Source organism: Hevea brasiliensis, chromosome 2 (genome assembly GCF_030052815.1).
Source record: "Hevea brasiliensis isolate MT/VB/25A 57/8 chromosome 2, ASM3005281v1, whole genome shotgun sequence".
Taxonomy (NCBI): Eukaryota; Viridiplantae; Streptophyta; class Magnoliopsida; order Malpighiales; family Euphorbiaceae; genus Hevea; species Hevea brasiliensis.
The window spans coordinates 98,153,262-98,169,019 of record NC_079494.1 but is presented as its reverse complement, the minus strand read 5'-3'; the positions used below and the strand labels follow the sequence as shown (position 1 = coordinate 98,169,019).

The 15,758-nt window shown below is 31.3% G+C and overlaps 1 protein-coding gene and 1 pseudogene across 1 annotated transcript; one reads left to right on the top strand and one right to left on the bottom strand.

Moving 5' to 3' along the window:
* The first annotated feature begins 4,503 nt into the window (after positions 1-4,503).
* On the top strand, positions 4,504-9,124 carry LOC110636725 (40S ribosomal protein S8-like; annotated as a pseudogene).
* Positions 9,125-9,973: 849 nt separating this feature from the next.
* On the bottom strand, positions 9,974-15,395 carry LOC110636717 (probable uridine nucleosidase 2). Its single transcript, XM_021786535.2, has 9 exons — positions 15,203-15,395; positions 14,625-14,740; positions 14,378-14,437; positions 13,389-13,574; positions 13,181-13,285; positions 12,213-12,309; positions 11,357-11,464; positions 11,130-11,265; positions 9,974-10,343 (listed from the first exon to the last, which is right to left on the bottom strand). The coding sequence occupies exons 1-9, from the start codon at positions 15,249-15,251 to the stop codon at positions 10,235-10,237; spliced, it is 966 nt and encodes a 321-aa protein (XP_021642227.2). The 5' UTR covers positions 15,252-15,395; the 3' UTR covers positions 9,974-10,234.
* Between the last annotated feature and the right edge of the window lie 363 nt (positions 15,396-15,758).

The following is a 15,758-nucleotide window of genomic DNA, read 5'->3' as shown; positions in this document are numbered from 1 at the left end:
CAATGAAGAGGGGCTTTTACCAATTGATGAGGAAAGTGACTTTCAACTTATAAAGAGAGGCTTTCACTCATGAATGAAAAAAAAAAAAGGGGGCAAAATATTAGAAGAAGGAATTATTATGAAGGAATTATTATCTATTATAATCCCACCGAGGGAGATGTCTATTGCTATTGTAGTTGAAGACATCATTTGTAAGGTAAAATATAGTTAAAGCAATAATATATTTAGATTATGTATTTAGTTAATTATTGAATACAGCTTATAACTATTGTAATAACTATTACAGCCTGTTTAGCATTGAGTTTTGAATGTTGAAACTGTTTTTCTAAATAAAAGTATCATTTTAGATGTTATTAAAAAAAGCAGTTTGAAAAAAATTATTTTATTATTTTAGTGTTTTTATAACTAAAATTGATCATATTTAATTTTTAATTATTTTTTAATACTCTCTAACTAGTATATTTAAAAAAATAATTTTCTCAACAGTAGTTTCAACAACAATGTGAAACGATTCCTTAATTGATAGCTAATAGCATCTAGCAAAACTATATTTAAATATTACTATTATATAAAAAATAATTAATAAGAGTATATATAATTTTATTTATTTCATTGAAACATTACATATATAAGAATTAAAAAATATAATTATTTTTATATGTATATAAATTTTTATCTTATATAATAATTTATTGATATAAAAAATTAATTTTAAGACAAAAAAATTTAGAATTAATAAATTTATAGGATAATATAGTCTAAATGAAAAAATTAAATTAAATTAGTTACTAGCTAATGAGAAAAAACTCTTCTTTCTAAGTTGATACAAATTACAATTAATACAAATCGCAGCTACCTATTAGCTGTAGTTTGTAATAACCATAAAATATGAGCTATTTCATAATTGCTATATATTTATTTTATTTTTTGACAAAATATCCCTACTATATCGTTTTCTTCTTCTTCTAATATCTTCATTATTTTATCTTCTTGCTCCTATTTCAATTGAAATATTGTATTCTTCTCGATCTTGTATCTTAGTTGTTTCATCTTCTTACTCCTATTTCAATTAGAACTCTAATCTCTTCTCAATCTTTGTATCTTTGTTATGTCTTCTTGAGCTTATCGATCAGAATTTTGATTCTTTTCAGGGTGCACTCGAGATGGAACTAGTTTATGGCATTGACTGCATTAAATCATCCCTTGTTGACTTGGGAAGGTATGTTGATTTTCTAATTTCTAATTCTATTTGTCAATGCTAAACCAGCTAGGTAGACTTGACAGATTTCTAAACACTTTCCCCCCTTCACTTAACCCTCTCCCCTCTTTTCTCTATTTTCTTTCATTTCTCCTCACTTTTTTGAAGAGTGAAAAATTCTTTTCCCTTTCTCTTATTTAGCAAGATTTGGAAGTAGTTTGGGAAGTAAACCATTTCTTATGGAACCCTAGCATCTTCAAGCAAGTTTTTTTTTTCTCTTCTAATTTCTTTAAGTGTTTTATGGCTATTTAAGTGCATATGAGATTTTTTGAAGGTTGAGTTTAGAGATTTAGGTTGTTTTGGAATTTTAGAAATCTTAAGATAAATTAATGATTCTAAATTATTTAAGGCTTATGTTAATTGTTTAAGACTTGAGATAATTGAATGTGGTTAAAATGAGAATTTTAGGACTAAAATGTGAGTTGGAAACCTTGGGACTGAGCATGTTGGACTAGGAGAGAAATTCTAGAAATTTACAAGTTTGGCAGCCAAAAGTGGACTTTCATCAACTGAACCTTGTAAACAGTTTTGTATATAGTGCATGGGACCTTCAGCAGCTAAAATTCTATTTTTGGTCGCCAAACAACCTAAAAAATAGAATTTGTGCTTTCTTTGATTAATTAAAGGTCTTTAATACATTTTAATAGACTTTGAGATGAGACTTTAAGGGCTACACTAGCAACTAAAGATCTCGGTTAATGATGGGTGATTTTTTAATAGTCAGTTTATCAATGTAATACGCCTCGTCAGGGCTAGTTGGAATATGCCATCGAAAACGGAATGTTCCCTAGAGACCCAATGGTTAGGAAACTCTAAAAGTATAGGTTTGGGAGTAAGAAAGCCTAAGAAGGACGATTAGAAAGCAAATTCCTTAGAAAGGGAACTTCAGCTACTGAAGCCTAGATGTTTGATTATCAAACTTTCTTGAGATCAAATATAAATATCTGAAGGTTCTAGAAGCTTCTCATAAACCCCACTCCCTCCTTTCCTGAGTTCTCTCCCCACTTCTCCATTCTACCCCTATTTTTCCTCTCCATTAAGCCCAAAACACACTACTTTAACCCTAGATGGATAGGAATTACTCTAAACTCATAAAAAGGGGAAAAACATCCTTTTTACTCAAACTTTCTAAGCTTCCGTGAAGGGAACTCAAGGTAGTCACTTCTCAGAGAGACTCTAGTAAGTGAGGCATACTATATTCCTCCTCCTTTTAGTTTATTTGAAGATTTGAAAGTGATTTTGGTAGCATTATAGTTGTTTTAGGGTCTAGTATTAATTAGGTATAATTAAAAAATTTAAGTTATTAAATTGTAATTTAGTTATTTAAGGTCTAAAATGATAAAGTGGAACTAGAATGGTGGTTTTAGAAGTGAATATTGCTTTCTGGGGGGCTAGGAAATCCATTTTAGACTAAGAACCAACTTCTGGAGAAACAAAGTTCGGCAGCCAATTCAAGGACCTTTAGCTGTCTATATAAGGGTATGGTCCTGTATGCAGTACACGACATAATCAGCAATCAAAAGTCCAACCTTCAGCTGTCGAACATTCTCTAATAGAAAATGAAAGCTTTAAATTAAATTTATTTAAATCCCAAATTAAGAACCTCTAGTCCCTTCTCTTATCAACAAGAATATAAGACATGAAGGACATGAAATCAAGGAGTCTAGGACTCCCTTAGGAATCAATAAAGTAATAAAGTTTAGCAATGTAAGATGTTTAAAAACAACCTTAATTCTTTTATAAATGAAATTTTCTTTAAATGAATTTATGTTTCTTGTAAATAAATGTTCTTTTTTGCATACATGTGCATACATTTATCATGACTATTTTCTTATTTATAAGCGTAAGGATGCAAGCATTTCTAAGAGAATAGTCATGATTCATGAATGCATATGTATACAAGAAAGCAATTTATTTAAAAGAAATAGAAATTCATTTAAAGGCAATTTCATTTTTAAAAGAATTAAGGTAGTTTCTACTCACCTTAAGCTGTTGAACTCTATTACTTTACTAATATGTGTGTGTGTGTATTTTAAAAACTCATAAAGGTACTGTATTTATTCAATGTGATGTGCTGATATTTTATGGATGACCCACTGATTTCTATATGTATGCTATAAGATGGCCGGTGGTAACCCCTTCTATGCTCCTAACTAAAAATAAGAGAAAACTGGTCACTGCTAGTACCTTAGACCAGGTTAAGTATAAGATAAATCCGATTGTAGCCAGCTTCGGCACTCGCAGTTCCATGGACATATAAAGTATAAGTTATGCAAAGGGGAATTATTAGTGATATAGACTACCTTGTTTGCTTTTGTTTATGTTGTGAAACTCATATATATATCGCATTGCTTATACTTGAATTGTATTTATATAAATGTTTATTTTATATTTGCTATAGTTTCTTTACTCATTATGACTATCTATCTCACTCCTTCATATGTCTTTCCCCTTTAGGGATAAGTATAAAAGCTTTTAGAGGCGTATTCAGTAGCATATAAATTTCAGAAGTGCTCAACGCAGTTTAGGATAAAAGGTATACATACCTTTTTGTGGAACTCCCCTATTAGGACATGTAAAAATATATTTTATCACTATGCTTGTCCCACAAATGCTTTGTACGCTGTAACAATAAAGATCATATTTTATGAACTATTCATTTAAAGTATTTTATGACATGAATGTGCCCAAGTAAACATATTTAGACTTGTTATGGGTTCTGGTGGCCTTCTGCTTACCTGTTCACTAAAGCTAGTGTCGATCTTGATTTTGGGTCATTATAGTTAAGGTGAGTAGAAACTACAACTAAACTTTTAAGTACATTTCATCTCTCACATGCATTCATGTATCATGAATCTATTTTCTATATGTATCTTTACATCTACTAAATATATATTTATATACAAATTTAAAAATTCATGAAGGCGTTACACATATTATTTGTGATGCTCAATGATTCATAGACAACCCATTAGCTACCAAACAAAATAAAATGTAAAAAGTGATAGTTGCATGCATGCAATATGAGCTCAAATTTGAGGATTTTAAATTTGTAACAAACAGGTACCTCATAGTTAAGCCCCATTAGCAATGTGAGGATTTTGCACCGACGTTATTAAAAAATGTTAATGTGGAATAAAAAAAATTAGCTTTAATTTAAATTTTAACGTAAAAATGGAACACATAATACTTTTTTTCTAAAACCCTAGCATCTTTATGGAGGTTTAGATTTATGACATTCAAAAATGGGAATTTCTTATGATTCGATGCACAAGAAGCATGCAACTAGTGGTAAGAAGGAGGCCTGTAGGAAGAAAAGAAAGTATAAGCTTGAATGGCAGCTTGTAAACACTTTTGAGGTAGTGAGTCTATTACTCGGAAGACTAAAATTCTTTTTGTGTTGTATAATGTATCTAATAATGAGCTTGCCTACACTCAAAACTTTGGTGAAGAGTGTGATTATTTAGGTTGATGCTGCACCTTTCAAGCATTGGTATCTTCAGCACTTGTAGTTGACATTGGTCACAAGAGGAAACTACAACTACCAAGAAAAGAGTGGAAGGTGAAGCTACAGTTGAAGAAGTGAAGAAAAGTAACGTATCTTGAGAAAGAATAGTAAACTTGCAAGCTTGACCCTCATATTGAAGAAAAATTTGGTGGTGGTCATCTATTAGCCTATATCTCATCCAGCCGTGGTTAGTTTGGTCCTATGAAGCACGGAAACAGCACTGAGTCACGTTTCCCAGTGTCGAAAACGTTTTCGACGAGGAAACGAACTGACACGGCTGGAAAACGTTTTCGGGTCGTTTCCAAAAATATTGGAAATCGAAAACGCGTTTTTGGCAACGGAAACGCGTTTCTTTAAAGAAAATTAAAAAAAAAAATTGGGTAGGTTAAAATCGATTACTTCACAGTTCACAACATTCACCAACAGAAAAGGAAGAAGAAGAAAAAGAAAAAGAAAAGGAGTACCTTCAAGGCTTCAACGGCAGTCGGCAGCGTCCAGTTCGCAACGTGGGTAAGAATCGCAATACCACCTTTCTCTTCTTTTCTCTTTGATCTGCCATATTAACTCTTTTCTCTCTTATCAACAGAAGAAGAAGAAGAAGAAGAAGAAGAAGAAGAAGAAGAAGAAGAAGAAGAAGAAGCAGCAGCAGCAGCAGTCGAAGGGAGAACGTCGAAAGGTAAGTGGCGTTTCCCTTTTTTTTTTCTTCCCGATCCGATTGTGAATGAGGGTAATTAGGTTTATATTAGGGTGATTTTATTAATTTATTATTTTCTTTATTATTAATTTATTATTTTCCTTTCTAATTTTTTTGTAAAATAATTTTATCAAGCAATTTTTATTAATTAATTATAATTTTATTCTATTAATTAATCATAAATTTATCATATTTAATATCAAATTTTTTTCTCTAAATGTATATTCCATAATTAGATTTTTCTCAAACTAAATTTGAGGAGTTATCATAAATATTTTTTTTTAAAAAAAGATAAAAAAAAATTTTCCCAAATTCACTAAAAATTTTCAAGATTTGCCATATTTTTACAATCAACATTTTGAAGGAAATTAAGGACAAATGTAAATATATTTTTAAAGTTATTTTTAAAATTATTAAATTTCAAGTTTAAATTCTAATTAATGATAAATAAAAAAAATTTCAACATTCAAAATTTGTATTTTATATTAATATATTTTATATTTTTGTAATAGTTTATATATAATGTGTTTAATATAATTTGTTTTAATATATCGTTATATTATATATTAAAATTTTTCATAATATAGTCAATTTATTCAATTCTATTATTTAATTCTTTAATCATTTAATATATAATTTACATTGTGCTTTAATCCTTAGTATATAATTTGTTTAAATAATTTGTAAATTGTATAAAATTATATTTTCTTTTTGTCATTTTGATAGGACAATATTTGAATGGATTCTTCGAACTCAAATTCTACCCAAGCAAATAGCACTAGTGCCACTTCTTCAAAAACTAGGGAGGAAGAATTTAATCCTCTGTGGAGATATGTAACTAAACTAGAGAAAACTGGAGAAGGAGGGGGTAATTGTAAATGGATATGCATTTTTTGTGGACAATAAAAGCAAGGGACTTATACTAGAGTGAGGGCTCATTTATTGAAAATCACTGAAAAAGAGATTGGTGTGTGTAAAAATGTGATGAATGATAGTATTTCTGAAATGAGAAAACAGGAGGATGAGGCAACAAACAAAATTACCAATTCATAATCTAGGCGAGTTTCTTTGCCTATTAGTATAACTTCTGTTCCTTCATTGAATATAACTGAACCAAGTATTTCAGCAGTTTTAAAGAAAAGAAGAGTTAATAATTCTCCTCTTGTTAGAGCTTTTGACTTGCAAACTAGAGCTCAATTAGATGCAGAGATTGCTAGAATGTTCTACACTGGGGGTCTACCTTTTAATTTTGCTAGAAATCCTTATTATGTGAGTTCTTATTCTTTTGCTGCTAATCATGTTTTGGGTGGTTATGTGCCGCCTGGTTATAAAAAATTGAGAACCTCATTACTTCAGCGAGAAAAAGCAAATGTAGAGAGGTTGCTTGAACCAATTAAAAACACTTGGTTAGAAAAGAGTGTTAGTATTGTGAGTGATGGATGGAGTGATCCCCAGAGGAGGCCTTTGATTAATTTTATAGTTGTTTATGATTCTGGCCCCATGTTTATCAAATTTGTAGATTGTTCTGGTGAAGTGAAAGATAAGCAATTTATTGCTAATTTGCTAAAAGAAGTAATTGATGAGGTGGGTCATCAAAAAGTGGTACAAGTCATTACTGATAATGCTTCAAATTGTAAAGGTGCTAGAGAAATCATTGAGGGAATGTTTCCACATATTTACTGGACTCCTTGTGTTGTGCACACTCTTAATCTTGCTTTGAATAATATATGTGCAGCAAAAAATTTGGAAACTAATCAAGAAACTTATGATGTGTGTCACTGGATCACTGAAATCCATGGGGATGCTTTGCAAATCAAGAATTTTATAATGAATCATTCCATGAGGCTTGCAATTTATAATCGGTTTAGCCCTTTGAAATTGCTTTCAGTTGTTAACACTCGTTTTGCTTCTATTATTGTGATGCTTAAAAGATTTAAACTTATTAGGCGTACTTTAGAAGCAATGGTTATGAGTGATCAATGGGCACAATACCGAGAAGATGAACGAGGCAAAGCTAGATTTGTTCGTGATAAAGTGGTAGATGAGGATTGGTGGGAAAAGGTTAATTACATCATTGCTTTTACTGGGCCCATTTATGACATGATCAGAGTTTGACACAGACAAATCATGCCTTCATTTGGTTTATGAGTTGTGAGATTCTATGATTGAAAAGGTAAAGCAAGTTATTTTTTATCATGAAGGAAAGCAAGCAGATGGGTTTTCTCCTTTTAATTATGTGGTTCATCGAATTCTTGTTAATCGTTGGGCAAAGAGCAACACTCCCCTTCATTGTTTAGCCCATTCATTAAATCCAAGGTAAATTTCTAACTTACATACTCATCTTCTTATTCTAATTTTTTTTTTTATTTTCTGAATTTATTTTTTTATTTTTGAAGATTTTATAGTGAAAAATGGCTTCAAGAGGGAGAAGGTAGAGTGCCTCCTCATATGGATTGAGAAGTATCAACTGAGAGAATTAAATGCTTTAGGAGGATTTTTTCTAATGAAGATGAGCGAATTAGAGCAAATGATGAATTTGCAAATTTTTCTTTGAAAAGTGGACATTTTGCTTATCCTGATTCTATTGGGAGTATGTATGTTACAGATCCTAGGAAATGGTGGGCATGTTTTGGTTCTAATGCACATTTACTTCAAAGGTTGACTTTTAAAGTGCTTGGACAACCTACTTCCTCCTCTTGTTGTGAAAGAAATTGGAGTATTTATTCCTTCATTCATTCATACAGAAGGAATAAATTAACTCCAAAATGTGCAGAGGACTTGGTTTTTATCCATAATAATCTTCGTCTTTTGTCGAGAAACTCCTCCCAATATTATGATGAGAAGACAAAATTGTGGAATGTTGGTGGTGATCAATTTGGGAGTATAGAAGATGTGGGAGTTCTTGAATTTGCCAACCTTTCATTGGATGAACCAGAGTTAGAGTCTGTTTTGTTTGATGAAAATGCAACTACAAGCATGGAGAAGGAGAATGAGAAAGACAATGAAGTTGAGGAAATGTCATAAATTTCATTATCTTTTCTTTTTTAACATTTAAATGTGTTGTAGTTAATATTTATTTCTTATAAGTATGAAACTTCTAAATATATATTTTTATAGTTGAATTTAAATGTTGATTTGAACTTTATTTATTATTAAACATCTTTCATGATATATATAAAATATATATATATATATATATATATATATATATATATATATATATATATATATATTTTATATTTACACGTTTCCGTTTCCTATGTTTTTTGAAATGCCGTTTCTCCGTGTCCGCGTTTCCGTTTCCGTGCTACATAGGTTTGGTCATGCTAATGGGTACATTTTGGATGGTAAAGAGCTAATGGAAGATGGGCAAGGGAGCTGTTATTGCTTAAAATTTTGTTATATGAGCGTCATATCCGGATGAAACAACATTCAATTTATTCATTTTGTTAAAGAATCGTTAAAGAAAACAAGAAATAAGGAAAATCGAAACAAGTTGGTAATGGAAAGAGAAGCAGAGAAAGATGGAACATTGATTGGTAAAAATGAGGAAAAGCGTGTAAATGTAATGAAATACAATACTCCTAGGGATTCGACAATGGAGGATGATGGATATTCATTAATGCAATCGAGTTTCGCGGCTGATGCTTTGGGGCTAGCTTAGGCGGTTTGAAAAGGGTCTAGGAAGAGAAGCATGTGCAGTAAACATGGGAAAAGGAATAGGCTAATGCCTAACACTATAGCAATTGCTTGCTTAACCCTTTGTTTGAATCCTTAATTGTGCATGAGAACTGAAGAGAATTTAAGCAGGGGAAATGAAGAGGAGAAAAGAAAAAGAAACCTAAATTTCTTTTATTTTTGGATGGATTATTAGAACATAGAGAAACTTAAGTAGGGGAAATATGTTTGTACTTGCAAAGTAATTTCATAAAAAAAAAATGGAGAGAAATCTTTTGGGTCAAATGCAAGAAATTTAGAAATGTATTTTCTCCTCTTTCTCTCCTTTTCTCCTCTTATCTCTCTTCAATTTAATATCCAAACAAGGAAATTAAAGAAAATCAAATTTATTTCTTTTCTATTCTCTCTGTTTCCCTCAATCCAAATAAAGGGTAAGCCATGAGATCAATGCCTAAAGGGAAAAAAAAAATGAAATTAAAGGCGGAAGGAGAGCCTCTCTCCTACTTTTTTTTTTTAAAGCTTTTATAGTTCAATCCAATGGTTTGAAATAAAGACTTAGAAAAAAGAAAAAAAAGAAATGGCCGAGATTTATTTTTAGGATTCGATTTTAATTTTTATAAAATTTATTGGATTCCATTTTAATTTTTATAAACTTTATTTTTAAGTGAAATGAGACGAGAATTTAGCAAGAGTTAACTCTATATTAAATCCATCAAAATGCAGTAAACAATTACATGAAGAAAATCTCTATGTACCAAATGCAAGGGGAAATTGAAGTTATGCATTAGGAAAAAAGAAAAAAAAAAGAGAAAAAAAAAAGAAAGATAAAAAGGCAGAAAGAAATACAGGGCAGGGTGCTTTATTTTGATCAATAATTCCAGAGAAATTAGGACAACAATGTCTATCAGAACGTCAAGAAAACCATCTCTTGCTGGGGTGTGCGAGAGGAAACAAATTGGAAAGTATGACCAATGACCAACCACATGCCCACAAGAGAAAATACACATGAAAACAATGGAGTTTTAATTGCATCACCAGTGGCCATTTGACCACCAAAGGAAGTTCCTAATCACTGGCGAATTCTAACCTGCAAGGTTTATGATTCCATAAGCCGTTCCATAAGCAATTTGACAACTGTGGGAGCATCAACTGTGACAGCTACCTTCACTGTAGGCTTATCAGACCATTCAGTTTCTTCAGCAAACCTGGTTTATATTTCGAAATAAAAGGAAAAAAAATGAGTGAATCACTGCAAAAACTAAGATTCAATGTGAATATACTGCATTTATTAGTTTGAGGAGATTTGATTCAAAAGCTTTTTTCTTTTTTCTTTTTTTTTTTCCTCTCTCCAGTTCTCATATTCAGCTCTCATTGTCAGAATCATGCAGTAGAGTTTACTTTATGAACAAAGAACAATGCTTTCATTCAACAAAAAGAACAAATTATAATTTAATTACACATACAATAGTTCAGTTAATTCGTTTATTTTATGCTTTAGACTATAGATCTTGTCTAACTATAAAGTTTCCAGAATTTCTATCATTTTCCATTATATGGTAAAATACTAAATGCCACCATATTCATCTTGTGCATGAAACAGCAAGCCAAGTTGATTTCACAGTGAGAATACATATTTCCATTTACAGGTTTTAGATTGCTCATTGGCATGATGTACTTGCATAGAGCATATACACTTGATATGCTCTCTTCACATTTACTGTACTAATCTAGCTATTCATTTTCAATTTTCTGAGGTTGAAGATTGCTTGTATCCTTTATCTTTTGTAACTCCAAAAGATGGCACTGTACTGAACAGTCCATACAAACCCAAAACCAATTAAAAGGTTCCTTTTTACTTTTCTCTATTTCAATATTCAAATATATTATTTTAATGTGTAACAACTTCTAGATATATCTCAACCATTTTTCATTTGCAATCATCTCTCACATGGTGATTTAAAGACTCCAAAATCTATCTCGCGCATTCCTACCTCTTCTGTTTGTTATAAAATATCGTCAATCCCCTTGTGATGCCAGTTGTTTGGACTCTAACAACACCCTCAATGTAGGTCATAAGTGAAGGATCAACAGCTGCAAGAAAGGCTGTAGGATCATGAAGATAAACTCCTGCATCAGGAGCAAAACTAGGCATCAGTAACTTAAAAAGGTTTCGTTACTTCTTGTTTTCTAGCTATATCAACCACAAAAGTCAACAGACCTCTGGTGTTATACACCTCATGATGATAAGAGAAGTACACATCTAAAATTTTGGCCAAGTACTGAGCAAACTTTCCATTTGACTGCACCAATTTGTCTCGATCAGCATCTACAATATGCCAAAATAGATAACAAAATAATCAATGAAAAAAAGAATCCAGAAAAAAATAAAAAAAAGAAAAACAAATGTACAAGTTGCAAGTTCTGTGCCACAACAAAGCATTATTAACAGCAAGGCCACCATTTCACAATCATCCTGCATTATCACATCTCAGATTGAGAATGCCTTTATTACATGTCAGATTGAGTATAGCTTACATATATGTAGTTAATAGAGTTGATAATATATTTGCTTTTAGATTAATTTCTCCTGCATTACATTATTGGATATTTTCTTATGTTGGAGGATTTGTAGTAATTATTATTATTATTATTATTATTATTATTATTATTATTATCAGGACTATTATGGATTTTGAGGATTTTAGTTTTTCAGTATTAATTTTGTGATAAGTAACAAAACTTTTATTAGCCGGATCTAGGCCACTATTAGCAATTAGATTGAGACTGAGAGACTAATTCAGTGAGAATTACTTTTACGTTAAAGGATTTATATAAATTGAAAGCCAGTTTAATGTGCTTCAGAGCTCCATTTGTTCCAATGTAAAATCAATTATACTATAAAATTATTTACTCATTAAATATGTCAATGCAGTAAAATTCCAGAAATTACACCTTGTGGACCAGAGAGGCTTTAATTTGGACTTTCATATATAGATGATGGTATATATGCCTATTTTATTGTATGCATAAAATATAATAGGATGCAAATGCAACATAGATTGACAAAATGAAACCTGTCAAAACAACTTGATGAGTAACATTAATCCCCACAGCTATAACATCTGCTCCACTGGTGAAAACAATATCAGCAGCATCCGGATCACCAAAAATCTGGTCAAACAGTCTAGGATTTTAGATATAAAATGTGCGTAATATAGAGAGAGAGAAAGAGCAGACTAGGACATCAGATAGAAAATTATCCAAGTAGAAGCAATACTGCTTACTTAAGAATCTTACTTCTTCACTCTCTTAGCCCAAAAGAAATAAAATTCTTTCTAAACGGTACAGATAGAAGTTACAACAACTCAAGCGAACCAATGAAAGAAGAAACAACTTAATAAGCCAGAAAACAATTTAAGATATGCGAAAGTAGTTAGCAAGTTAGGTTAACTTCATAAATGTAAGGTGTTTAAAAGATCTAATGAGGCAGAGCACTGTTAGAAGAGACTTAGGGCCTGTTTAGCACTGCTACTGCTATTGAAAAAATCTCTTTTTTAGATATACTAGTTACAGAGTATTAAAAAATAATTTAAAATTAATTTGAGAAGTTTTAGTCATAAGAATATTAAAATAATAAAATAGTTTTTTCAAACCTGTGCAATGCCAAACAGGTACTTATGCCAAAATATATACTTTTTTCAACAGCATCTAAAATAGTGCTTTTATTCAAAAAAGCAGTTTTGGACCTCCAAATGAAATGCCATTTCAAACCTGTGCAATGCCAAACAGGTACTTATGCCAAAATAGATGCTTTTTTCAACAGCATCTAAAATAGTGTTTTTATTCAAAAAAACAGTTTTGGACCTCCAAATGCAATGCCAAACAGGCACTTATATAGTAGCCCCTAAAGAAATTAGGTTCTAAATTTTAAGACATTAGAAAGAAAGTTAAACATAAAGTGGAAAAGCAAGCTCCAGACAGCCAATAAATTAGAAATACGAAAAGCAAACAAAATAAAATTATTGTGATTTGTGCAACTTACATTTGCCTCGGCTGCTGGATTCACATTCCCATTTACTGAGAATGCACCACCAAGAAGAACAATCTGCCCAATGTTTTTGACAAATGCAGGATCTAATTGAATAGCCTGTAATAGATGGTCTATTAGGGAATATGCTAAAGTTCAGAAAAAAGGGATATATTAAATTATTCTTGCTATTAAAAACCATTTCAAATGACCAAGAACTGACCAGAGCAATATTTGTAAGTGGGCCCAATGCCACCACAGTGACTTTTCCAGGGTGCAGATTTGCCTGCTCAACCAGAAAAGCGGCTGCTGACTGTTCAATTGGCTTTCCTTTTGGTGGTGGAAAATTTTGGTTGCCAAGTCCATCAACACCATGGACAAAATCAGCAATGCGAAGTTTTGTACCTTTCTTTACAATAAACAGAGATGAAATGAATTGATAAACAATGAAACTCAATCACAAGTCAGTTTATATATCTTAATATCATTGATAGGCAAAAAATGCAGCACTGAAGAACAGGTACCTTAAACTAATTGCAATTTCCAATGACTAAACCAAATGGATAGTAAATTCATTCACATAAAGTTGTCTTCAAATCTAGAGAATATATAATTTCCCAGAACACCTTAAAACTATTCATGAAGAGTGAAGACATTATGCTTTTCACATGAAACTAAAACAAAAAGGATACTTGACCAACAGAAAAGTTGAAGTAGAACCACAAAAGGATGATTGAAAACACAAAGAGAAAGGAACAATGCTCTAAATTTCAATTTCAAGTTGAATCATCAAAGAATACAACCTATAGTTAAAGATCGTCCAACAAATACTCAGGTATCTAAAATGACAAGCATTAATCCAGTTGCTGTTCTCATCGAAAGACAAGAAAGCTAAAGTATTACAGACCTAGATCCAATCCAACAGACTGAATTTACTACTTCCCTCACATACACATAACCCCTTAACCATCACAAAGCTTTCAATTGTTATTTAAATTCATTGCTCTTCATCCAAGTATTACTACCATGGTCAAACTTTCAATATGATGGAGCATTTTACACACCCTATTTTCACAGACTACACTAGTTCATCACCAAAGCAGCAACAATTGCTAAACACAAAACATATATCATAGATGGAACCATAGAAGACTAAACCCAAAGAGCCATTACAACCCAGAATCAGTTCAAGAGTGAAGGATGAGATTATACCGTTATCGTGACATGAGATCCCTCAGCCACTGGGATGTCAGTCCTCCCCGCAACCTCCAACTAATCCGTAGGCAGCAAAAAAAATTTTTTAAAAAATACTGTACTTGGGAAAAGAAACAAAAATCATAATACCTATTGAAGGGCACAAATAGCTATCCATTTTTTTGTTTTTTTTCTTAAAAAGAGCATCCCGTGTTGTCATTAATTTGGATTGCAAAAGCCTCAACGTTAGACATAAATAGTTTACCAAATGCAATGCATTCCTGGTAGCCAGAGTGGTATAAACGTTCCCATAAATGGTAGTCAGTCCAATCACCTCCACTTCAGGTGATCTCAACGCAAGATATATTGCCATGGCGTCATCTGACAATGGATCAAAACTCAAATCACAAAGATTTACAAACAGATTTGACCTTCAATTAACAAGACCAAGATTTTAACAAACAGATTCGACTCTTAACTAACAAGAACAAGAACAAGAATACAAGACCATAACATTTAAGTCAACCCCATTAATGCCAACATTTAAACTTAGTATCAGAAGCTAATTTATTTGAGTTCCAAAATTATGGAAGGAGCAAAAGTTCAAACTTTTCTTTTCTTTTCTTTTCTTTTCTTTTGTCTCTGACCAAACAGGACCCACAAGCTTATTGATTGAATTGAACAGTAAAGTTACTCATACATGGACTCTAAAGGAAATCCGTCAAATGCATGCCCATTAATCAGCAAGATCAAAATTAAAACTTCCAAAGCTGGAAAATTAATAAACATGCCCGGACCCGGAGGCATAGTCACAAAGAGATATAGCTTCAAAGGAAGGCGTACCAACGCCAGGGTCAGTGTCGATGATGATCTTCTTAGGATGTGCGGCCATGGCGTTGATGGATATGGATCAGTGTCAGATTCCTTGTACAGAAAATAGCGATTGTATGATGAAAAAGAAGGTAAGTACAAAGGGTGACAGGTGAGATCCAAGTGTTTTGCTTTTCCTTTTTTTTAACAAAGCATTTTGCTTTTCACAGCAGCAGTTGACTGTGAGTTTGGAATTTCATAAAAAAAAAAAAAAAATTGGAATAAAACTCGTATACGCTCCAATTTTAATTAAGTTCAAAATAAGTTGGCTTCTTAAAAAAACTAATTAGATAAAAAAATTAAAAATTTACGTTAATTTATATTTATATTCTTAATTTTTAATTTTATTTAAAATAGTCACATTTTTTAAAATTTATCATGATTTTATTCAGTGAAGTAAAATTAAATTTAAAAAATTAATTGTCAATTATAATATAATATTTGAAATTTTATTTAATTAATAAATAAAAGTTTTAAAAATAATAGTAATTTAATATAAATATTTGATTTTTTTATTTAAAAATAAATT